Genomic DNA, 26,623 nt, shown 5'->3' with positions numbered 1-26,623 from the left:
GCTCCATGCTCTGCTGTTGATGGCGTGATCGTCAGCATAGATGAAACTCTCCTTCCCTTCTGGCAGTGGCTGGTCATTTGTGTCAATGTTAAACATTAGGAATCAGCTGGTTTTCCATGTAATAGGCAGTAAGAGCATCTAAAGCTTCGGAGAGCATCCGTTCAACCATTTCCATGCTCCCTGCTCAGGCGTTGATGGCGTGATCGTCGGCGTAGATGAAACTCTGTATTCCTTCTGACAATGGCTGGTGATTTGTGTCAATGTTAAACATTAGGAATCAGCTGGTTTCCCCTGTAACAGACAGTAAGAGCACCTCAAGCTTCAGAGAGCATCCATTCAGCCATTTCCAAGCTCTCTGCTTGAGTGGTGATGGTGTTATCATCAGCATAGATTAAACTCTCTGTCCCTTCTGGCAATGGCTGGCCATTTGTGTCAATGATAAACATTAGGAATCCGCTTTTTTCCCCTGTAACAAACAGTAAGAGCACCTAAAGTTTTGGAAAGCATCTGTTCAACCATTTCCAAACGCCTTGCTCGGGCGTTGATGGCGTGATCATCTGCGTAGATGAAACTCTCTGTCCCTTCTGGAAGTGGCTGGCCATTTGTGTCAATGTTAAACATTAGGAATCAGCTGGTTTTCCCTGTAACAGACAGTAAGACCACCTAAAGCTTCAGAGAGCTTCTGTTCAACCATTTCCAAGCTCCCTGCTTGAGCGGTGATTGCGTTATCATCAGCGTAGATTAAACTCTCTCTCCCTTCTGACGATGGCTGGCCATTTATTTATTTTATTTATTTATTTACTTTATTTGTATACTTGTGTGAATGTTAAAATATTAGGAATCAGGTGGCTTTCGCTGTAATAGGCAGTAAGAGCACCTAAAGCTTCAGAGAGCATCCATTCTACCATTTCCAAGCTCCCTGCTCGGGCGTTGATGGCGTGATCATTGGCGTAGATGAAACTCTATTCCCCTTCTGGAACTGGCTGACCATTTGTGTCAATGTTAAACAGTAGAAATCAGCTGGTTTTCCCTGTAATAGGCAATAAGAGCACCTAAAGCTTCGGAAAGCATCCGTTCAACCACTTCCAAGCTCTCTGCTTGGGCGTTGATGGCGTGATTGTCAGCATAGATGAAACTCTCTGTCCCTTCTGGCAATGCTGGTCATTTGTGTGAATGTTAAACATTAGGAATCAGCTGATTTTCCCCTGTAACAGACAGTAAGAGCACCTAAAGCTTCGGAGAGCATCCGTTCAACCATTTCCAAGCTCTCTGCTCGGGCGTTGATGACGTTATCATCAGCGTAGATGAAACTCTCTGTCCCATCTGGAAGTGGCTGGTCAATGTTAAACATTAGTAATCAGCTGATTTTTCCCGTAATAGGCAGCAAGAGCACCTAAAGCTTCGGAGAGCATCCGTTCAACCACTTCCAAGCTCCCTGCTTGGGCGTTGATGGCGTGATCGTCGGCGTAGATGAAACTCTCTGTCCCTTCTGGCAGTGGCTGGTCATTTGTGTCAATGTTAAACATTTGGAATCCGCTTTTTTCCCCTGTAATAGTCAGTAAGAGTGTCTAAAGTTTCAGAGGGCTTCTGTTCAACCATTTCCAAGCTCTTTGCTTGGGCGTTGATGGCGTTATCATCAGCGTATATTAACTCTCTGTCTCTTCTAGCAGTGGCTGGTCATTTGTGTCAATGCTGAACATTGGGAATCAGCTGGTTTTCCATGTAATAGAGTGTCTAAAGCTTCGGAGAGCATCCGTTCAACCATTTCCAAGTTCCCTGCTCGGGCGTTGATGGCATGATCGTCGGCGTAGATGAAACTCTTAATCCCTTCTGGCAGTGGCTGGTCATTTGTGTCAATGTTAAACATTAGGAATTAGCTCGTTTCGTCTGAAATAGACAGTAAGAGCACCTAAAGCTTCAGAGAGCTTCTGTTTAAACATTTCCAAGCTCTCTGCTCAGGCAATGATGGCGTGATCGTCAGCGTAGATGAAACTCTCTCTCCCTTCTGGCAGTGGCTAGTCATTTGTGTCAATGTTAAACATTGGGAATCAGCTGGTTTTCTCTGTAATAGAGCGTCTAAAGCTTTGGAGAGCATCCGTTCAACCATTTCCAAGCTCCTTGCTCGGGCGTTGATGGCGTGATCGTCGGCATAGATGAAACTCTATTCTCCTTCTGGAACTGGCTGACCATTTGTGTCAATGTTAAACATTAGGAATCAGCTGGTTTTCCATGTAATAGAGCGTCTAAAGCTTCAGAGAGCTTCAGTTCAACCATTTCCAAGCTCCCTGCTTGGGCGTTGATGGCGTGATCGTCGGCGTAGATGAAACTCTCTATCCCTTCTCTCTATCCCTTGTGTCAATGTTAAACATTAAGAATCAGTTGGTTTCCCCTGTAATATGCAGTAAGAGCGTCTAAAGCTTCGGAGAGCATCCGTTCAACCATTTCCAAGCTCTCTGCTCGGGCAATGATGGCGTGATCGTCAGCGTAGATGAAACTCTCTCTCCCTTCTGGCAGTGGCTGGTCATTTGTGTCAATGTTAAACATTGGGAATCAGCTGGTTTTCTCTGTAATAGAGCGTCTAAAGCTTTGGAGAGCATCCGTTCAACCATTTCCAAGCTCCCTACTCGGGAGTTGATGGCGTGATCGTCGGCATAGATGAAACTCTTAATCCCTTCTGGCAGTGGCTGGTCATTTGTGTCAATCTTAAACATTGGGAATCAGCTGGTTTTCCATGTAATAGAGTGTCTAAAGCTTCAAAGAGCATCCGTTCAACAATTTCCAAGCTCTCTGCTCGGGCATTGATGGCGTGATCGTCGGCGTAGATGAAACTCTCTGTCCCTTCTGGCAGTGGCTGGTCATTTGTGTGAATGTAAACATTAGGAATCAGCTGCTTTTCTCTGTAATAGGCAGTAAGAGTGTCTAAAGCTTCGGAGAGCATCCGTTCAACCATTTCTAAGCTCTCTGCTCGGGCATTGATGGCGTGATTGTCGGTATAGATGAAACTAATTTTATAATGTAATACACTATAATACTCATATTGCTTAGGTGAGTCGCACTCTCTCATCCTCGGCGGAGGATTTGCGGGAGGGTCGGAAATGGCCGGCTCTGCTATTTCTGGCTTCCTTGTGCCCCGGTTTCGCCTTTGGGAGAACTTTGGCTGTGTCCGCTCTACATTCTTGGCCTGCGTAAAGTAACAGAGACGGGTCACACACCCTCCGTGTTTACTTACAAGAGGGAGTAAATACCAAATGCCTCAGTATTTATAGCTCCGAGCACGCGGGTTTCGTCGGTTGCCATCAATGAATGCCCTTCCCGCTCTTGTCTTTCCAATTTTCCTGTTTCCAAGAGGTAATGTTTTCCGACATGTATTCCTGAGCATGTGCAGAGTGCTTGTGTCTTCTTGCCAGAGGCTTAGCATTGGCAGTTACTCTATTTGCTCGAATCTAATGCTCGGAGGAAAGGACAGGGAAGTTGGAAGGAATGGATCTCATCTGCTGTGACATACTGTGCTTTTGTGTCAGTAAATAATAATAATAATAATAATAATAATAATAATATTGTTGTTGTTATTATTATTATTAATATTAATATTCTAACCTGCTAGAAGATGCAGATAATTAAAGACAAAAAGTGGTTGGACTAGATGCCCTTTAGGGATCCCTTCCAAGTATAGCAAAGTATGTGCTTGGAGTCCAGTAGAGTCTCCTTTTCTCTGAACTGAAGTTGGATGGCCATCTGTCGGGAGGGATTTGATTGTGTCTCATTAATGACGGAAAGAGATTGGACTAGATGCCCTTTAGGGATCAATTCCAAATATAGCGAAGTAGAGACTGGGAGTTCAGTAGAGTCTCCTTTTCTCTGGAGGTGTTTGAACTGAAGCTGGATGGCCGTCTGTCGGGAGGGCTTTGACTGTGTCTCATTAATGACAGAAAGGGGTTGGACTAGATGCCCTTTAGGGATCCCTTCCATGTATAGCAAATTATATACTTGGAGTCCAATAGAATCGCCTTTTCTCTGAAGGTTTTTGAACTGAAGTTAGATGGCCATCTGTCGGAAGGGCTTTGATTGTGTCTCATTAATGACAGAAAGGGATTGAACTAGATGCCCTTTAGGGATCCATACCAAGTATAGCGAAGTATAGGCTGGAGTCCAATAGAGTCTCCTTTTCTCTGGAGGTTTTTGGACTGAAGCTGAATGGCCGTCTGTCGGGAGGGCTTTGACTGTGTCTCATTAATGACAGAAAGGGGTTGGACTAGATGCCCTTTAGGGATCCATTTCAAGTATAGTGAAGTATAGGCTGGAGTTCAGTAGAGTCTCCTTTTCTCTGAACTGAAGTTGGATGGCCGTCTGTCAGGAAGGTTTTGACTGTGTCTCATTAATGACAGAAAGGGGTTGGACTAGATGCCCTTTAGGGATCCCTTCCAAGTATAGTGAAATATATGCTGGAGTCCAATAGAGTCTCCTTTTCTCTGGAGGTGTTTGAACTGAAGCTGGATGGCCATCTGTCAGGAGGGCTTTGACTGTGTCTCAATGACAGAAAGGGGTTGGACTAGATGAGATATCTAGAACCCACAGCGGCCACTTATGCTGCCTAGAACTCACAGTGGTCAGTTGTGTTAGCTAGAACCTATATCCATTGACAGTGTAGTTCAGAGATCAGTAGAGCAACCTAGAATATCCAGTAGTTGACCAAGCTACCCTAATACCACAGTATGTGCTTGGGCTATCTAGAATCCACAGTGGCCACTTGTGCTGCCTAGAACCCACAGAATTACGGTGTGATACCTAGAACCCACATCCATGGATGGTGTAGATCAGAGATCAGTAGAGCAACCTAGAATATCTGATAGCTGACCAAGCTACCCTAATACCACAGTAGGTGCTTGAGCTATCTAGAACCCACTGCAGCCAATTCCATTTAGCTCCCTTCCAACTAAATGGAACATCCCTTTTCTTTCTTTGTTCAGGGACTCCTCTAGAAGGAACCATGCTTCATTCCTAGGGTCCGTCCGCACCCGGTTCTGCGTCTCTTCCCCGAAATGCTCCGGTTTTCCGTCCCTCCGGCCCTTTTCTTCCTCTTGGCGTCCGCCGCTTCCTTCCCAAAGGACTTGAGCCCGCTTCACACCGTCGGCGGGGCAGGTGAGCATCACATCCCTTCCCTGGATCAGAATCTAGATGGCCATCTGTCGGGAGGGCTTCGATTGGGTCTTCTCAGGTGGCAGAATTGGGTTGGACCGGATGGTCTTTGGAGAGGGGTCACTTCCAATTCTAGGGTTCTACGCATTGCATTGATTCTAATAGGAACCGCGCGGTACCCGTATTTCCGTGGCCTTGCGGACGACAATGACACCACGCAACTCGGTTTGGATTTCCAGAGCATGTTGCGGATAAACCAAACACTCTTCATCGCAGCCCGGTAAGTAGCCAGTGGGATACACAGTGCTGGTATTTACACCTAGAACTGGGACCTCGAACCATAACAAAACTTCTCTCTTCAACCCTAGGGACCATGTCTATGCCTTCAACCTCCAAAAGACCAAGGATGACTTCTCTCCAAGCAAGGTAAGGTTGATACTAGTATGACAACAAGGTTTGTAGTGTTGGTTTCTCCTGTACAGTTTGGATCCTAACACAAACCTAGAACCCCCATGAATGAGTAGTCAACAGAGCTATCTAGAACCACAGCAGTTGGTTGAACTACCTAGAACTCATTCAAATTAACCTTGCATGTGGCATGTTGTCGGTAAGCTACCGAGAGATCCCAACAGCTGGTTGGGCAAACAAGAGCCTTCAAGCTACGTAAAACCCATAAGTATTGATTGAACTACCTAGATCAGAGATGAGTACAGCAATCTAGAATGTCCGGTAGTTGACCAAGCTACCCTAATACCACAGTAGGTGTTTGAGGTATCTAGAACCCACAACTGTAAGTTGTGCTGCCTAGAACTCACAGCGGTCAGTTGTGATACCCAGAACCCATATCAATTGGCAGAGTAGATCAGAGATCAGTAGAGCAACCTAGAATATCCAGTAGTTGACCAAGCTACTCTAATACCACAGTATGTGCTTGGTCTATCTAGAACCCACAGCGGCTACTTGTGCTGCCTAGAACTCACAGAGTTCAGATGTGATACCTAAAACCCACATCCATGGATGGTGTAGATCAGATATCAGTAGAGCAACCTAGAATATCTGGTAGTTGACCAAGCTATCCTAATACTGCAGTAAGTGCTCAAGCTATCTAGAACCCACCATGGTCAGTTATGCTGCCTAGAACTCACAGTGAGTTGTGATACCTAGAACCCACATCAGTTGACAGTGTAGATGGCCAGTCTAAGTAAGCTGGTCTACCTAGAGCACAGAGTAGTTGGTTGAACTACCCAGAAGTCAGTTGGGCCAGCCGGAACCTTCAGTGTTTGACAGAAATTGGTTGTCGTTTGAGCTACCTAGAACCCATTTTGATAGGCAGTGTATTTCCCCTGTCTAGAACACTGGGGTTTGAAAACACTGCCTTATCTAGGACCCATCACTGGTTCCAGGTGCTAGGTCTTGTGCTATCTAGAACCCATATTGAGATATATCCCACCAATGACCTCTTTATTCTGGTTTCTCTGCCTTCTCAGCACCTCACGTGGAAGACTCAGGATATGGAAAACTGTGCCATGAGAGGAAAGCTGCGGGTAAGAACCGCAAGGTGGCAATAACTAGGACGTGGTTTGTGGCCTGAGATGTTCCGCCTCGAACCCTTTCTGTTCTGTTCTTTCCACAGAACGAATGTTACAACTACATCAAAGTCCTGGTCCCGAAAAACAACCAGACCCTCCTGGCCTGTGGGACGAACGCCTTCAACCCCATGTGCAGGACATACAAGGTACCAAAGGCCCCATTATTGTCTGGGTGCAAAGAAACACAGTGTCCTTTGTGGTCACTACATGTCCCAAATGGAGGTCTCTGGCAATTCGGACACCTAGAGAAGAGCTTTCAAAACTTTGCATGTTGAGGACACGATTTTTAGGCATGCATTTTTTGCAACACAGTAATTCAGTCACAGGCAAACCAGGGGTTAAACTGGCCACTTATAACAATATAATGTAATGTAATGTAGTGTAATACTATATAATATAATATAATATAATATAATATAATATAATATAATATAATATAATAACAATATAATATAATGTATTAATATAATAGATGTATGCATATATATATTCACACCCAAATAATATAATATAATATCATATCATATCATATCATATCATATCATATCATATTTTAATATCATATTTTAATATAATATTTAATATAATATTTAATATGTATGCATATATATACACACAGATAATATAATATAATATAATAATGCAATATAATACGTTAATATATTTAATATAATATATTAATATATGTATGTACATTGATATAATATAATATAATATATGTATGCATATTATATACACAAATAATATATATTACTATATAATATTTTAATATATTTAATATATTATATGTATGCATGCAAATAATATAATATAATATAATGATGCAATAAAAAAATTAATATAATATTTAATATGTATACATATATATACACAGATAATATAATATAATAATGCAATATAATATGTTAATATATTTAATATAATATATTAATATATGTATGTACATAAATAATATAATATAATATAATATATGTATGCATATTATGTACACTAATAATATATAATAATACTATATAATATTTTAATGTATTTAATATAATATTTTATTATATGTATGCATACAAATAAAATAATATAATATAACGATGCAATATAATATTTTAATATAATATTTAATATAATATTGAATATGTATGCATATATATATACACAGATAATATAATGAAATATAATATGTTAATATATTTAATATAATATATTAATATATGTATGCACATAAATAATATAATATATGTATGCATATTATATACACAAATAATATATATTACTATATAATATTTTAATATATTTAATATATTATATGTATGCATGCAAATAATATAATATAATATAATATAATGATGCAATAAATTTTTTAATATAATATTTAATATGTATACATATATATACACAGATAATATAATATAATAATGCAATATAATATGTTAATATATTTAATATAATATATTAATATATGTATGTACATAAATAATATAATATAATATAATATAATATAATATAATATATGTATGCATATTATATACACTAATAATATATAATAATACTATATAATATTTTAATGTATTTAATATAATATTTTATTATATGTATGCATACAAATAAAATAATATAATATGACAATGCAATAAAAATTTTTAATATAATATTTAATATGTATACATATATATACACAGATAATATAATATAATAATGCAATATAATACGTTAATATATTTAATATAATATATTAATATATGTATGTACATAAATAATATAATATAATATAATATAATATATGTATGCATATTATGTACACTAATAATATATAATAATACTATATAATATTTTAATGTATTTAATATAATATTTTAATATTATTTGATATAATATTTAATATGTATGCATATATATATACACAGATAATATAATGAAATATAATATGTTAATATATTTAATATAATATATTAATATATGTTTGCACATAAATAATATAATATAATATTATGCATATGATATACACAATTAATATGTAATAATACTATATAACAGTGACAGAACAAGACCAAACCTGGCACACAGACCCCCCCCCCCCCCCCCGCAAGACCCACTCAACATTTTGGTGCAGTTTGAGCGAAGATGGACCATGGATGATGGGACTTGCAGTAGTTTAACTCACTACTTTAGAGCACTGTGGCCCACACCAATGACAGATCAGGACCAAACTTGGCACACAGAGGCCCAATGGCCCACTTTACAACCTGGTGCAGTTCAGGGTAGAATGGGCCACGAATGATGGGATTTGCAGTACCTTCACCCGATTCGCCTCCCACAGAACATTGTAGCCCCTACAAAGCACAGACCAGGCCCAAACTTGGCACACAGAGAACTCATGACCCACTCTACATCCTGATGCAGTTCTAAGGGGGATGGACCATGAATGATGGGACTTGCAGTACCTTCACTCACTTACCGAAACCACTGCGACCCTCATCCAATGACTGATCAAGACCAAACTTGGCAGACAGAGCCCCCATGACCCACTCTACATCCTGGTGCAGTATGGAGGAGGGCAGACCATGACCCACTCTACATCCTGGTGCAGTATGGAGGAGGGCAGAACGTGGATGATGAGACTTGCAGTACCTTCACTCACTTACTGAAACCACTACGACCCTCATCCAATGACTGATCAAGACCAAACTTGGCAGACAGAGCCCCCATGACCCACTCTACATCCTGGTGCAGTTTGGAGGAGGGTTGACCATGGATGATGGGACTTGCAGTACCTTCACTCACTTACTGAAACCACTGCGACCCTCATCCAATGACTGATCAAGACCAAACTTGGCAGACAGAGCCCCCATGACCCACTCTACATCCTGGTGCAGTATGGAGGAGGGCAGACCGTGGATGATGGGACTTGCAGTACCTTCACTCACTTACTGAAACCACTGTGACCCTCATCCAATGACTGATCAAGACCAAACTTGGCAGACAGAGCCTCCATGACCCACTCTGCATCCTGGTGCAGTATGGAGGAGGGCAGACCGTGGATGATGGGACTTGCAGTACCTTCACTCACTTACCAAAACCACTGCGACCCTCATCCAATGACTGATCAAGACCAAACTTGGCAGACAGAGCCCCCATAACCCACTCTACATCCTGCTGCCGTTTGGAGGAGGGTTGACCATGGATGATGGGACTTGCAGTACCTTCACTCACTTACCGAAACCACTGCGACCCTCATCCAATGACTAATCAAGACCAAACTTGGCAGACAGAGCCCCCATGACCCACTCTACATCCTGGTGCAGTATGGAGGAGGGTTGACCATGGATGATGGGACTTCAAGTACCTTCACTCACTTCCTGAAAACAATGCAACTGTCATCCAATGACCAATAAAGACCAAACTTGGCATACAGAACCGCCATTACCCACTTTCTCTAATAACCCGGGCAGCGCCGGGTCCCCAAACTAGTATAATATATTTTAATGTAATATAGTATTTAATATATGTGTATGCATATACACACATACAAATATATATATATATGTGTGTGTGTGTGTGTATATATATTATAATATAATATTATATATACTATATTTTAATGTAATATAATATTGATTTTGGGGCTCAATTCTCCTCCTTTCCTTGAACCCTAGATCAGCACCTTGGAGCAAGAAGGGGAAGAGCTCAACGGCCAAGCCCGGTGTCCTTTCGATGCCAAGCAGGCCAACGTGGCTCTTTTCGCAGGTACGTCCAGGACATTTCACATTCATTTCCACATATCCGTACTCCCAAGAGTTTATAATATTACAACCATGTTTCTAGTCCTCATTGAGCCATAGGATTTTGTCTTGGAGGACCTCAATCAACAAAGGTATATAAGATGTCTATTTTTCCGTCTCAGATGGGAATCTTTACTCCGCGACGGTTGCCGATTTCCAAGCCAGCGACGCGGTGATCTACCGGAGTTTGGGAGAGCGGAGTCCAGTTCTCCGGACGGTCAAATATGATTCCAAATGGCTTCGAGGTGAGACTGAGCTGGAAATGGTAGAAGCCAAGAGTGGGATGCAGCAGCGGAAAAGGCCAACGCGATTTCAACACGATGCAAACCAGGAAAGGGTATCAAAGCTAGGAGCATCTCAAAGCCTCCGAGCCAATTCTCATGTCGTTCCTTCTCTTCTTTTGACTCCAGAACCCCACTTCGTACATGCTCTGGAGTACGGCGATTACGTCTACCTCTTCTTCCGCGAGATCTCCATGGAGTACACCACGCTGGGCCGGGTGAGCATCTTAAGACCTTCTAGATGCCCTCATGGTACTCCAGTGAGGGTCCTATCCACCTCCCATTCCAGTTTATTGACTTTGAGGACCTTCTAGATGCCCTCATGGTACTCCAATGAGGGTCTCATCCACCTCCCATTCCAGTTTATTGACTTTGAGGACCTTCTAGATGCCCCCATGGTACTCCAATGAAGGTCCTATCCACCTCCCATTCCAGTTTATTGACTTCGAGGACCTTCTAGATGCCCCCATGGTACTCCAATGAGGGTCCCATCCACCTCCCATTCCAGTTTATTGACTTTGAGGACCTTCTAGATGCCCCCATGGTACTCCAATGAAGGTCCTATCCACCTCCCATTCCAGTTTATTGACTTCGAGGACCTTCTAGATGCCCTCATGATAATCAAATGAGGGTCCTATCCACCTCCCATTCCAAAATTTTGATTTTGAGGACCTTCTAGATGTTCTCATGATACTACAATGAGGGTCCTATCCACCTCCCATTCCAGTTTATTGACTTCGAGGACCTTCTAGATGCCCTCACGGTACCTCAATGAGGGTCCTCTCTACCTCCCATTCCAGTTTTTTGACTTTGAGGACCTTCTAGATGCCCTCATGGTACTCCAATGAGGGTCCTATCCACCTCCCATTCCAGTTTATTGACTTTGAGGACCTTCTAGATGCCCCCATGGTACTCCAATGAAGGTCCTATCCACCTCCCATTCCAGTTTATTGACTTCGAGGACCTTCTAGATGCCCCCATGGTACTCCAATGAAGGTCCTATCCACCTCCCATTCCAGTTTATTGACTTCGAGGACCTTCTAGATGCCCCCATGGTACTCCAATGAGGGTCCTATCCACCTCCCATTCCAGTTTTTTTACTTCGAGGACCTTCTAGATGCCCCCAAGGTACTCCAGTGGGGGTCCTATCCACCTCCCATTCCAGTTTTTTTACTTCGAGGACCTTCTAGATGCCCCCACGGTACTCCAGTGGGGGTCCTATCCACCTCCCATTCCAGTTTTTTTACTTCGAGGACCTTCTAGATGCCCTCACGGTACTCCAGTGAGGGTCCAATCCATCTCCCATTCCCATTGGATAGCCTCTTCCTTTTATTGTTGTATTAGATACTAATTTGAGGATGTATTTGTGAAGTTCTGCTAGTTCGTTGACTGTGAGGACCTTCTAGATGCTCTTATGGTACCTCAATTTGGGTCCTATCCACCTCCCATTCCCATTGGGTAGCCTGTATTTGTGAAGTTCTGCCAGTTCTTTGGATGGTGAGGACCTTCTAGATGTCCTCATGGTGCCCCAGTGGGGGGGTCCTATCCACCACCTATTCCCATTGTGTAGCCTGTATTTGTGAAGCACTGTCAGTTCTTTGGACGGCAAGGACCTTCTAGATGCCCTCATGGTGCCCCAATGGGGTTCCTATCCACCTCCTATTCCCGTTGGATAGCCTCTTCCATAGATAGTAATTAAGAGATGTATTTGAGAAGTTCTGCCAGTTCGTTGACTGTGAGGACCTTCTAGATGCTCTCATGGTACCTCAGTTTGAGTCCTATCCACCTCCCATTCCCATTGGATAGCCTCTTCCATAGATAGTAATTAAGAGATGTATTTGTGAAGCTCTACCAGATCTTTGACCGTGAGGACCTCCTAGATGCTCTCATGGTGCCCCAATGAGGGTCCTATCTTTGAATGCGAGGACCTTCTAGATGCCCTCATAGTGTCCCGGTTTGGATCCTATTCACCTTCTACTCTGATCAGATAGCCTCTTCCTTTTTTTTTACTCTAGTAGATAGTAATTAAGAGATGTTTTTGTGAAGTTCTGCCAGTTCGTTGACCGTGAGGACCTTCTAGATGCCCTCATGGTGCCCCAATGGGGGTCCTATCCACCTCCCATTCCCATTGGATAGCCTTTTCCATAGATAGTAATTAAGAGATGTATTTGTGAAGTTCTGCCAGTTCTTTGGACGGCGAGGACCTTCTAGAGGCCCTCATGGTGCCCCAGTGGGGTTCCTATCCACCTCCTATTCCCGTTGGATAGCCTCTTCCATCGATAGTAATTAAGAGATGTATTTGAGAAGTTCTGCCAGTTCGTTGACTGTGAGGACCTTCTAGATGCTCTCATGGTACCTCAGTTTGAGTCCAATCCACCTCCCATTCCCATTGGATAGCCTCTTCCATAGATAGTAATTAAGAGATGTATTTGTGAAGCTCTACCAGATCTTTGACCGTGAGGACCTCCTAGATGCTCTCATGGTGCCCCAATGAGGGTCCTATCTTTGAATGCGAGGACCTTCTAGATGCCCTCATAGTGTCCCGGTTTGGATCCTATTCACCTTCTACTCTGATCAGATAGCCTCTTCCTTTTTTTTTACTCTAGTAGATAGTAATTAAGAGATGTTTTTGTGAAGTTCTGCCAGTTCGTTGACCGTGAGGACCTTCTAGATGCCCTCATGGTGCCCCAATGGGGGTCCTATCCACCTCCCATTCCCATTGGATAGCCTTTTCCATAGATAGTAATTAAGAGATGTATTTGTGAAGTTCTGCCAGTTCTTTGGACGGCGAGGACCTTCTAGAGGCCCTCATGGTGCCCCAGTGGGGTTCCTATCCACCTCCTATTCCCGTTGGATAGCCTCTTCCATCGATAGTAATTAAGAGATGTATTTGAGAAGTTCTGCCAGTTCGTTGACTGTGAGGACCTTCTAGATGCTCTCATGGTACCTCAGTTTGAGTCCAATCCACCTCCCATTCCCATTGGATAGCCTCTTCCATAGATAGTAATTAAGAGATGTATTTGTGAAGTTCTGCCAGATCTTTGACCGTGAGGACCTCCTAGATGCCCTCATGGTGCCCCAATGAGGGTCCTATCTTTGAATGCGAGGACCCAGTTATTTGGACTGTGAGGACCTTCTAGATGCCCTCATGGTACCTCAATTTGGGTCCTGTCCACCTCCCATTCCCATCCGATGGCCTCTTTCTTATATCACTGCAGATAGTGGGTCCAAACCTTTCAATACGTAGTATTCCTGGATGCCACAGATGCAGGCAAAAGGTCAGGAGAGAATGCTACGGGAACACAGCCATACAGCCCCAAAAACTCACAGCTTCCCAGTGATTCCGGCCAGGAAAGCCTTCGACAACGCAATAATATCCACATATCGTAATTTTGCGAGTCCCTCATAAGGAAGAGCCTGGAATTCGGCGGTCTCCCATCCGAATCCCAACCGGGGCTGGCCCTGCTTAGCATTTAGTTTTGACGGTTTTTCCGAAGAGGAGGATGCTTTTAGAATTGGGGAGAGGAAAGGATTTGGATTCTGAGTGCCCGTCTTGTCCCGAAACCTCAGGTCGTTTTCTCCCGCGTGGGCCGGGTCTGCAAGAACGACATGGGGGGCTCCCCGCGGGTCCTGGAGAAGTACTGGACCTCCTTCCTGAAGGCTCGGCTCAACTGCTCCGTCCCCGGCGACTCCTTCTTCTACTTCGACGTCCTCCAAGCCGTCACCGAAGTGACCCATGTCAACGGCCGCCTGGCCGTCTTCGGAGTCTTTGCCACTCAGTCCAACAGGTAAGGACAAAAAAGATAATAATAATAATCGGCACACTGGGTGCAGCGCCTCAAGACCTTGGCCTGGACTTAAAAACAATCAACACTGCCAAAATGACCACCTGTCAGCTGCAAAAGGCCACCCGACTTGGATCTGCTTGTGTTATTTGCCGATACATCACACAATAATAATATAATAATACAATATATCACTATCCAGCATCACAGGTTCAGCCGTCTGTGCCTTTTATATGGACGAAATAGAAAGGGTCTTCGGGGGCAAATTCAAGGAGCAAAAGACTGCCGATGCGGCGTGGACCCCCATCCCGGAGGAAAAAGTGCCAAAGCCCAGGTAATATCATAATAATGCCCCAGGTATGAAAGTCATGGCCCAAGTTTTGAAATTAAGATGCTGTCAGTTGGAACTTTGTTGCGTTCCTTAATGCATGCTTTTGAATGAAAGCCTTCCAAGTATGTTTGTCCTAGAAGTAGTCCTATTCTGTGTATATTTGAAATCTGGGAGAGGGTTGCCATGGAAATGGGAGCAATGCAGGTGAGGGGACAGGGGGCGGCGTGAGGGAAATAAACTGTCAGTTGGAACTTTGTTGTGTTCCCTAATGCATGCTTTTGAATTAAAGCCTTCCAAGTATGTTTGTGCCAGCATTAGTCCTGTCCTGTGTATATTTGAAATCTGGGAGAGGTTTGTCATGGAAATGTGAGCAATGCAGGTGAGGGGACATGGTGTGGCGTGAGGGAATAAACTGTCAGTTTGAACTTTGTTGCGTTCCCTAATGCATGCTTTTGAATTAAAGCCTTCCAAGTATGTTTGTGCCAGAATTAGTCCTGTATATTTGAAATCTGGGAGAGGGTTGGCATGGAAGGGGGAGTAATGCAGGGGAAGGTCCAGGGGTGCAGCGTGAGGGAAATAAACTATCAGTTGGAACTTTATTGCGTTCCCTAATGCATGCTTTTGAATTAAAGCCTTCCAAGTATGTTTGTCCTAGAATTAGTCCTATTCTGTGTATATTTGAAATCTGGGAGAAGGTTGCCATGAAAGCGGGAGCAATGCAGGGGAGGGGCCAGGGTGTGGTGTGAAGAAAATAAACTGTCAGTTGGAGCTTTGTTGCGTTCCCTAATGCATGCTTTTGAATTAAAGCCTTCCAAGTATGTTTGTCCTAGAATTAGTGCTATTCTGTGTATATTTGAAATCTGGGAGAAGGTTGTCATGGAAATGGGAGCAATGCAGGTGAGGGGATACAGTGCAGCGTGAGGGAAATAAACTGTCAGTTGCAACTTTGTTGCGTTCCCTAATGCATGCTTTCGAATTAAAGCCTTCCAAGTATGTTTGTCCCGGAATTACTCCGGTGTATATATGAAATCTGGAAATGGGAGCAATGCAAGGGAGGGGCCAGGATGTGGCGTGAGGAAAATAAACTGTCAGTTAGAACTTTGATGCGTTCCCTAATGCATGCTTTTGAATTAAAGCCTTCCAAGTATGTTTGTCCCGGAATTACTCCTGTCCGGTGTATATTTGAAATCTGGAAATGGGAGCAATGCAGAGGAGGGGCCAGGGGGTGGCGTGAGGGAAATAAACTGTCAGTTGGAACTTTGTTGCGTTCCCTAATGCATGCTTTTGAATTAAAGCCTTCCAAGTATGTTTGTCCCAGAATTACTCCTGTCCAGTGTATATTTGAAATCTGGAAATGGGAGCAATGCAGGGGAGGGGCCAGGGTGTGGTGTGAGGAAAATAAACTGTCAGTTAGAACTTTGATGCGTTCCCTAATGCATGCTTTTGAATTAAAGCCTTCCAAGTATGTTTGTCCTGGAATTACTCCTGTCCGGTGTATATTTGAAATCTGGAAATGGGAGCAATGCAGAGGAGGGGCCAGGGGGTGGCGTGAGGGAAATAAACTGTCAGTTGGAACTTTGTTGCATTCCCTAATGCATGCTTTTGAATTTGTGAAGTTTGTGAGGTAATTTCTGCGCCAGAACGCTACAGATCAGGACGTATGTTTTCCTTTCTCCATCAGGCCCGGGTGTTGCGCCGGGATTGGGAAAGCGACCGGTTTCCGGACCTCCAACGATTTCCCCGACGAGATGCTGAGTTTCATCAAATCCTTCCCGCTCTTGGACGAAGCTGTGCCTTCGGTCACCGGGCAGCCCTGGTTCACCAGGACCGCCAGCAGGTAAAAGGTTTGGCGAGAAGACTCAAACTCGGGACTCCGGGATTTGGATCTTCGGATTCTGGGATTCGAACTCGAGACCCCCATTTTTCCCTGCCGTAATAGGTATAAGCTGACCCACTTGGCTGTGGACACCGCGGCCGGTCCTTTCAAAAACTACACGGTACTCTTTCTGGGCTCGGAAGACGGGACGGTGCTGAAGGTGTTGTCCCGGACGGCCGAAAACTCGACAGCGGAGACCGTCTTGCTGGACGAAATCTCGGTCTACAACCCTTCCCGGTGAGATCTCTCTCTAGAGAGGGCATGGCTATCTGCTGGGAGGGTTTCGATTGTGGCAGAATGGGGTTGGGATGGATAGCCCTTGGGGTTCTTTCCAGTTCTATGATTCTATGATCCTAGATGCAGCGTCAAGAAGGACGACCGCCGAGTCCTGGATTTCGAGCTGGACAAGGCCAACCACGCCCTTTACGTGGCTTTCTCGGGCTGCGTGGTGCGGGTGCCTCTCAGCCGCTGCTCGGCTTACAGCGCGTGCCGGAGGTGAGCGAAAGGGGGCACTAGGGGCCATCTAGTCCATCCCCGATGGCCTCATTATTGTCGCCCATTTCGGCAATCTCTGCGGCCTTGAGGACCAATCCTGATGCTTAAGAGTCTCATTTAAGACAGGAAAGTGGGATGGTGATGATGATAATATAAATAATAAATAAATTAATAATTAATAATTAATTAACAATTAATATTTAATAATAATGATGATGTGGGTCTCTCTTTAATAGGTCAAGCACGATACAATAGTACAATAGTAATAGTAATAATAATAAATGGATTTGATTATTACTATTACAATAATAATAGTAGTAATAATAAATGGATTTGGGTTCTTGCTTGATCTCTTCTATTAAGAGAGATCAAGCAAGATATAAGCAACAATAATAATAAGTGAATTTGGGTCTCTTAAGAGAGATCAAGCAAGAAATTATTATTATTATTATTATTATTATTATTATTATTATTAACAACAACAACAACAACAACAATATAATAGAATATGTGCCTCTTTTAAGAAAGATCAAGCAAGATATTATTATTATTATTATTATTATTATTATTATTATTATTTGGGTCTCTTTTAAGAGAGATGAAGCAAGATATTATTATTATTATTATTATTATTAGGGTCTCTTTTAAGAGAGATGAAGCAAGATATTATTATTATTATTATTATTATTATTATTATTATTATTATTATTATTTGGGTCTCTTTTAAGAGAGATGAAGCAAGATATTATTATTATTATTATTATTAGGGTCTCTTTTAAGAGAGATGAAGCAAGATATTATTATTATTATTATTATTATTATTATTATTTGGGTCTCTTTTAAGAGAGATGAAGCAAGATATTATTATTATTATTATTAACAACAACAACAATAAAATAGAATATGGGCCTCTTTTAAAAAGATCAAGCAAAGATAATAATAATAATAATAATAATAATAATAATAATAATAATAATAGAATTTAGGTCTCTTTTAAGAGAGATGAAGCAAGATATTATTATTATTATTATTATTATTATTATTATTATTATTATTAACAACAATATAATAGAATATGGATCTCTTCTAAGAAAGAGCAAGCAAGATAATAATAATAATAATAAGTGAATTTGAGTCTTAAGAGAGATCAAGCAAAATAATAATAATAATAATAATAATAATAATAATAATAATAGGATTTGGGTCTCTTTTAAGAGAGATTAAGCAAGATATTATTATTATTATTATTATTAACAATATAATAGAATATGGATCTCTTTTAAAAAAGACCAAGCAAGATGATGACAATAATAATAATAATAATAATAATAATGAGAGATCAAGCAAGATATTATTATTATTATTATTATTATTATTAATAATAATAATAATAATAATAATAAGTGAATTTGGGTCACTTTTAAGACAGATCTATCAAGGTATTATTATTATTAACAACAATAATAATATAATACAATATGGACCTCTTTTAAGAAAGATCAATCAAGATAATAATAATGATGATGATGATAATAATAATAATAATAATAATAATAATAATAAGTGAATTTGGGTCTCTGTTAAGAGAGATCAAGCAAGATATAAATAATAATAATAATAATAATAATAATAATAATAAATTGGGTTGCTTTTAAGAGAGATCAAGCAAGATATAAATAATGATGATGATGATGATGATGATAAGTGAATTTGGGTCTCTTTTAAGATTTTAATAATAATAATAATAATAATAATAATAATAAGAGTAATAGTAAATGAATTTGAGTCTCTTTTAAGAGAGATCAAGCAAGATACAAATAATAATAATAATAATAATAATAATAATAATAATAATAATTGAATTTGGGTCTCTTTTAAGAGAAATGAAGCAAGATGACGATGATAACAATATTACTATAACATTAACTCTGGCCAAACCTGCAGGCCAGGGACTGGTGACGAGATAATTCCCATCATCCACAGACACCTCCTAACCAGACTCGGGGTCTTTTCTCTTTTCTGCCGTTCCCAGGAGCTGCCTGGCGTCTCGCGATCCATACTGCGTTTGGTCTCGTTCCGGGGCTTGCGTCACGTTCAGCACGGAGCTCAGGTAAGTCGGGTTTGGTGTATTTTCCATCCAGAATGGGAATTGCGCTTCCTTTCGAGAAGGACTGCACCTCCCAGCATCTTGCGCCAGTGCTTCAGAGGATGTTGGGATTCGCAGTCCAGAAAACCGGACATATTGCTTACATTTCGGAAAGATTGCGCCTTCCAGCTGTCAGGTAGAAATGAACTGCTGTATCAGATAGAAACGCATTGCATGTAACTGTATGGTAAAAATACAGTTCTATTGGACATGTGGTCACAGCACATTCCACTGAAAGCATTAAGAGAGTGGAGATGTGAGTCATTTCCTATGATCCAAATGGAAGTGGCTTGTCTGTGCACTTCCTCTCTGCCATGTGCTTGCTCTCTGCCATCTTTTGATGCCTTGCCATGATATCTCTGCATCTGTAATCCATCACCATCTTTGTCATATGAGTGTCTTGCTATGGTTGTATCTCTACATACTGATAGGTAAAAGTAAAGGTTTTCCCTTGACTTTAAGTCCAATCGTGTCCAACTCTGGTGTTCTTCTCCATTTCTAAGCCGAAGAGCTGGCATTGAATGAAAGACAATATAATACTAATAATAATTCTACTTGCAAATAATAATAATAATAATAATAATAATAATAATAATAATAATATAGTGAAGGTAAAGGTTTCCCCTCGACATTAAGTCCAGTCGTGTCCGATTCTGGGGGTCGGTGCTCATATCCATTTCTAAGCCGGAGCCGGTGTTGTCCGTAGACACCTCCAAGGTCATGTGGCCGGCATGACTGCATGGAGCGCCGTTACCTTCCTGCTGAAGCGGTACCTATCGACCTACTCACGTTTGCATGTTCTCAAACTGCTACATTGGCAGGAACTAGGTCTGACAGCGGGAGCTCACGCTGCTCCCCAGATTCGAACCCGTGACCACAAGTTCGGCAGCTCAGCGGTTTAACCTACTGTGCCAACCTACTGATAGCAGACCTGCAAATAGTTGTATGTATTTATATCCCGCTTTATCTCCCCTGAAGGAGACTCAAAGCAGCTTCGTTTGAAGCTAATAAAGCCATCAACCAATAAAAAAAATAACAAAGCCAGCGGACCTGATGGGATCCCTGCTGAAATTTTCAAAGAAGGTGAGCCTCTTGACTGAGGAATCAACCTCCAAAAGGAGTTTGAATGAAAGCCAGAGCTCGAGTGTGCTTTTTCAAGCGGTGAGCTACGAAACAAGGTTGGAGTGCTGTGCTCACGGTGATTAGGACTCTGCAGTGTTTTGGATCAGAACGTATTGCTTGCCATGGAGAGAGTCCATTCCATTGCACCGCTGGAAGAGGAATTCATGTGCCTACCGAGCAGGAGTGTTGTGTGTACTTTACTCTTTCTCCAACATCTTGTACAACAACCCTTTGAGGTCGTCCAGGCTCAATTTTGTGGAGTTTCATGACTTGGTCGAGACTTGAACCCGACTCGTTCCTTTAACGGCGTAAACACATAAAACCACCCATTTTGGTTTTCATTCTGGGAGAGCTATTAAATCACTCCCTCATTTATCCTAGTCTAATATCCCCTTAGTCCTGCTCTTTGGAATGATACATTACCTTCGGTCTGTTTTTTGCGTTTACAAAGGAAAAGAAAGAAACCAATCTGTTCCTATTGATTTCCCCTCCTGGTTGCATGAGCTTTAATATATTTTTCTCTCTGTTGTAACGCATCTAAGGGAGGGGGGAAACAGGCCTTTTGGAGACTAATTGATTTCTTCCGAGAGGTTTGGGCCTGTCGTTTTAAAAACGCGTGAAGCCGGTAATGAATTTGCACAGAATCATAAAAGAAATAAAATACGGCAACAACTAGATCAAAAAGCAGGAGGGCGAGAAAATCTGCAGACACGCCTCTAGGAAGAGACGATACGAGCAGAAAATTGCTGGAGGAGATAGGAGAGATTAGGACTCAGATGACAAATAATGGAGAACAACCGGAAACAAGCCTTCAAAAAAAAACAAGATTCAGAAGGGAAAGAAGTCAAACAAACCCTGTCGCAGACGACACTACGAGTCAGGCAAATTCATGCAAGAGCTGAACACCTGGAAAGGAAAACAGGAACTGGGGGAAAAACAGGACAAGATTTCAGCAGGGATCCCATCAGGTCCGCTGGCTTTGTTATTTTTTAATTGGTTGATGGTTTTACTGGCTTCCTCCAAACTAAACTGGGTCTGGAGAACAAGCCCTATGAGGAGCGGCTTAAGGAGCTGGGCATGTTTAGCCTGAAGAAGAGAAGGCTGAGAGGAGATATAGCCATGTATAAATATGTGAGAGGAAGCCACAGGGAGGAGGGAGCAAGCTTGTTTTCTGCTTCCCTGGAGATTAGGACATGGAACAAACTACAAGAGAGGAGATTCCATCTGAACATGAGGAAGAACTTCCTGACTGTGAGAGCCGTTCAGCAGTGGAACTCTCTGCCCCGGAGTGTGGTGGAGGCTCCTTCTTTGGAAGCTTTTAAACAGAGGCTGGATGGCCATCTGTCAGGGGTGATTTAAATGCAATACTCCTGCTTCTTGGCAGAATGGGGTTGGACTGGATGGCCCAGGAGGTCTCTTCCAACTCTTTGATTCTATGATAAGCTGCTATGAGTCTCCTTTAGGATGGGGTGTGAAGAAGAAGAAGAAGAAGAAGAAGAAGAAGGCAGTGCTGTGAAACAAGGGGCCCACCTTCTTTAAAGATTTTAGCAGGGATCCCATCAGGTCTGCTGGCTTTGTTATTTTTTAATTGGTTGATGGTTTTACTGGCTTCCTCCAAACTAAGCTGATATGAGTCTCCTTCAGGAGAGATAAAGTGGGTTATAAATAAATATAATAATAATAATAATAATAATAATAATAATAATAATTCGCCGATACATCACACGGTCCTAGACACTTGGGAAGTGTCCGACGTCTGATCCAATACAACAGCCAGTAGAGTGATCTTGTCTGCTGTGGACTCACCTTGTTGTGTTTCTAATAATAAGGAGGAGGAGGAGGAGGAGGAGGAGGAGGAGGAGGAGGAGGCGGCAGTGCTGTGTAACAAGAGGCCCACTTTCTTTAATGATTTCAGCAAGGATCCCATCAGGTCCGCTGGCTTTGTTATTTTTTAATTGGTTGATGGTTTTACTGATTTCCTCCAAACTAAGCCACTATGAATCTCCTTCAGGAGAGATAAAGTGGGTTATAAATAAATATAATAATAATAATAATAATAATAATAATAATAATAATTCACCAATACATCACACAGTCCTAGACACTTGGGAAGTGTCCGATGTGTGATCCAATACAACAGCCAGCAGAGTAATCTTGTCTGCTGTGGACTCATCTTGTTGTATTAATAATAATAATAATAATAATAATAATAATAATAATAATAATAAGGCAGTGCTGTGTAACAAGAGGCCCACCTTCTTTAAAGATTTCAGCAGGGATCCCATCAGGTCCACTGGCTTTGTTATTTTTTAATTGGTTGATGGTTTTACTGGCTTCCTCCAAACTAAGCTGATATGAGTCTCCTTCAGGAGAGATAAAGTGGGGTATAAATAAATATAATAATAATTTTTTTGTCATGTTAGGAGTGATTGCAAGTCGCTCCTGGTGTGAGAGAATTGGCCGTCTGCCAACGTTGCCCAGGGGACGCCTGGATGATTTTGATGTTTTTATCATTTCGGTGGGAGGCTTCTCTCATGTCCCCGCATGAGGAGCTAGAGCTGATAGAGGGAGCTCATCCGCCTCTCCCCGGATTCGAACCTGTGACCTGTCTGTCTTCAGTCCTGCCAGCACAGGGGTTTAACCCACTGCGCCACCGGGGGCTCCTAATAATAATAACAACAACAAAAACAACAATAAGGCAGTACTGTGAAACAAGAGGCCCACCTTCTTTAAAGATTTCAGCAGGGATCCCATCAGGTCCGCTGGCTTTGTTATTTTTGAATTGGTTGATGGTTTTACTGATTTCCTCCAAACTAAGCCACTATGAGTCTCCTTCAGGAGAGATAAAGTGGGTTATAAATAAATATAATAATAATAATAATTCACCGATACATCACACGGTCCTAGACACTTGGGAAGTGTCCGACGTGTGATCCAATACAACAGCCAGCAGAGTGATCTTGTCTGCTGTGGACTCGTCTTGTTGTGTTTCTAATAATAATAATAATAATAATAATAATAATAATAATAATAGCAGTGCTGTGAAACAAGAGAACCACCTTCTTTAAAGATTTCAGCAGGGATCCCATCAGGTCCGCTGGCCTTGTTATTTTTTATCAGGTCAACAAGTGACCATCACTCATAAAAATACTGAAAAACACAGCAGAGGGGACTTAAAAAGCCAAAAAATAATAAATACATTACAACGCATGCACAAAACTACACATATACACAAATATATATACACACAAAACACATATACACAGACTGGGCCACAGCAAAGTGTAGCAGGGGACGGCTAGTATATAATAATATTGTGTGTGTGTGTGTGTTTGTATATGAACATTACATTTGTATTTATATAGATTTTGTGTGTGTGTATATATATATATATATATACACACATATACACATATATGCATACGTGTGCAGACATTCATTATTAGGAGCTGCCGGGGCCCAATCCATCATCCGTCCCCAATGAAGGAGTCGGGCACTTTCCTGGGCGCTTGCCAATTGATGAATTAGCAGAAGATGCAATCAAGCCAGCAGGCTTGGCCTAATGAGATTTCTTCTCCCTTTCCCTCCCTCTCCTTCGCTCCTTCCCTCCCTTCCTTCTCAGCAGGAGCGGATTCGAGCAAGACGTGGAAAACACCGCCAAGAACTCGGGGAACTGTCAAGGTGAGGCGTCTTGGGGAGAAAGGGAAGGGAACTGATCTTCCGCAAAGGACTCGGAGGAGTCGGTTTGGGCATCAAAACGAGACGCCTGGTTGCCGTTGCCTGCCTCTGATCCTCGTGCGGGTTTTGTTTCGTAGACGATGATGTTTTCGTTCACATTAAAAAAAAATGACATGCACAGATATAGCTTGGAAACGGAGATCTAGGAGTCTTAGTGGACCCCAAGCGGAACATGAGCCAACAGTGTGGTGCGGCAGCGAAACAGGCCAATGCAATTCTCGACTGCATCAATAGGAGTCTAGTGTCTAGATCAGTGTTTCTCAACCTGAGGGTCTCAGCCCCTGGGAGGGTTGCAAGGGGATTTCTCAGGGGTCACCAAAGACCATCAGGAAACATATGTTTCTGATAGTCTTGGGAACTCCTTTGGAAGAGAAGGATGATCTCTCCCGCTGTCCTTCTCTTCCCTTTTGGAAACAGAGGGTGAATCCTCCCACCAAAAGCCCTTCTCTACTGTGATTGGTCAGCCTTTTCACCAAGGGGAGAACTGTTTCTGAGACTCTTAAGCAGGGAAGGGAGAGCAGGAGTTGCAGCACATAGCAGCATGGTGCACATCTGCATATGAGGGAGAGCATGTGAGGCTGGAGGGAGGCTCACACCAGTGAGGGAGAGCATGCAAGGCTTTAGGGATCCCAAGTTTGAGAGTTGTAGTTCACCTACATCCAGAGAGCACTGTGGACAGGTCTGGACTAAACTTGGAACGAATATTCAATATGTTCACATTTGGATATATAGTGGCATTTGGGGAAAATAGACCTTGTCATTTGGGAGTTGTAGTTGCTGGGGTTTATAGTTCACCTACAATCAAGACCATTCTGAACCTCACCAATGATCGAATTGGGCCAAACTTCCCACACAGAACCCTCATGACCAGCAGAAAAGACTGTGTTTCCTTATGGTCTTTGGCGACCCCTCTGACACCCCCTCGCTGCCCCCCAGGGGTCCCAACCCCCTGCGCTAGGGAAACTGCTTGTGGGAACCATCAGAATATCCACAACATCAACATTTTGGAAGTGACCATAGTTGTCAGGTTTTTGCATCTCTGATTCCAGCATTCTTGGAGAGTTTGGCATGACTCTCTGTTGTTCCCACCCACAACCTGCTTTTGCTTTTCCCGTTGGCACCTGGACCCAGCTTCCCAAATGCCCACCTCTCCTTGGCGCATCACCCCACTGGCTTCCCACCCCATTTCTGATTTCCTCCTTTCCTTTCTAGATGTCGTATCCGCCACCGGGAACCATGATGGCACCATAGACTCCGCTTACGGTTAGTACCTCCTTTAGTGCTTCCCCTTCCTTGGCTCCCTCAATGGCTTATTCCCTCTCCTTTATTGTTTGGTAGTATCCCAAAGTCTGGCTCAGGGGTCCACAGGGTGGCATTTTGGGTCATATTGGAAAACCTGAACATGGTGCCAACTTGATGGAGATGTGAAGATAGGCCTCCCACAGGTTCAGCCTTTACATTATGGATACCTTTACATTGGGAAGCCTTAACATGGTGCAATGTTGATGGAATGGCATTTAGGGAATATGCAATGGTGGTTGCCCTCTCCAGAATGGTTTGGGAGCCAGTCCTTTCCAGGAAAAGGTCCCAAAGCTGCCATTATGTTATGTAAATATGAAGATAGGCATCTAGCAGGTTCAGCCTTTACATTATAGAGATATGAAGATACGCCTCCTACGAGTTAAGCCTTTACATTATAGAGATATGAAGATATGCCTCATACAAGTTCAACCTTTACATTATAGAGATGTGAAGGTAGGCATCTAGCAGGTTCGGTCTTTACATTACAGTGATGTTAAGATAGGCCTCCTGCAATTTCAGCCTTTACATTATGGAATTAAGACCACAGGTATAGCCTTTACATTATGGAGATATAAAGGTAGGCATCTAGCAGGTTCAACCTTTACATTACAGAGATATGAAGATAGGCCTCCTATAGTTCAGCCTTTACATTATAGAGATATGAGTTCAGCTTCCTGAAATTCAACCTTTACATTATGGAGATATGAAGATAGGCTTCCCAAAGATTCAGCCTTTACATTATAGAGATATAAAGGTAGGCATCTAGCAGGTTCAGCCTTTACATTATAGAAATATGAAGATACGGCTCTTACAAGTTCAGCCTTTACATTATAGAGATATGAGTTTGGCCTCTTGAAAATTCAACCTTTACATTATGGAGATATGAAGATATGCATTTAGCAGTTTCAACCTTTACATTATAGAGATATGAAGATATACCTCCTATGAGTTAAGTCTTTACATTATAGAGATATGAAGATACGCTTCCTACAAGTTCATCCTTTACATTATAGAGAGAGGAAGATACACCTCCTACAAGTTCAGCTTTT

At 42.1% G+C, this 26,623-nt stretch overlaps 1 protein-coding gene across 4 annotated transcripts in view; it reads left to right on the top strand.

Annotated features, from left to right (window-relative positions):
* SEMA6C (semaphorin 6C) overlaps positions 1–26,623 on the top strand; it is a 96,065-nt gene that overhangs the window by 52,422 nt on the left and 17,020 nt on the right. For 3 of the 4 annotated variants that reach the window (XM_060758040.2, XM_060758041.2, XM_067472360.1), the window contains 16 exons: positions 4,968–5,139; positions 5,302–5,416; positions 5,505–5,562; positions 6,624–6,680; positions 6,770–6,871; positions 10,373–10,463; positions 10,621–10,743; positions 10,909–10,997; positions 14,350–14,567; positions 14,767–14,898; positions 16,577–16,732; positions 16,835–17,008; positions 17,129–17,266; positions 19,299–19,376; positions 24,160–24,215; positions 25,485–25,535. In XM_060758040.2, coding sequence (XP_060614023.2) covers positions 5,040–5,139; positions 5,302–5,416; positions 5,505–5,562; positions 6,624–6,680; positions 6,770–6,871; positions 10,373–10,463; positions 10,621–10,743; positions 10,909–10,997; positions 14,350–14,567; positions 14,767–14,898; positions 16,577–16,732; positions 16,835–17,008; positions 17,129–17,266; positions 19,299–19,376; positions 24,160–24,215; positions 25,485–25,535 — 1,738 coding nt within the window. In that variant the 5' untranslated portion in view covers positions 4,968–5,039. The remainder of the gene's footprint in view (positions 1–4,967; positions 5,140–5,301; positions 5,417–5,504; positions 5,563–6,623; positions 6,681–6,769; positions 6,872–10,372; positions 10,464–10,620; positions 10,744–10,908; positions 10,998–14,349; positions 14,568–14,766; positions 14,899–16,576; positions 16,733–16,834; positions 17,009–17,128; positions 17,267–19,298; positions 19,377–24,159; positions 24,216–25,484; positions 25,536–26,623) is intronic. The other variant, XM_060758042.2, reaches the window with a different exon arrangement.

This window comes from Anolis sagrei, chromosome 12 (genome assembly GCF_037176765.1).
Source record: "Anolis sagrei isolate rAnoSag1 chromosome 12, rAnoSag1.mat, whole genome shotgun sequence".
NCBI classification, from domain to species: Eukaryota; Metazoa; Chordata; class Lepidosauria; order Squamata; family Dactyloidae; genus Anolis; species Anolis sagrei.
Note: the sequence above shows the minus strand (reverse complement) of the source record. Positions and strands in the feature narration are given on the sequence as shown.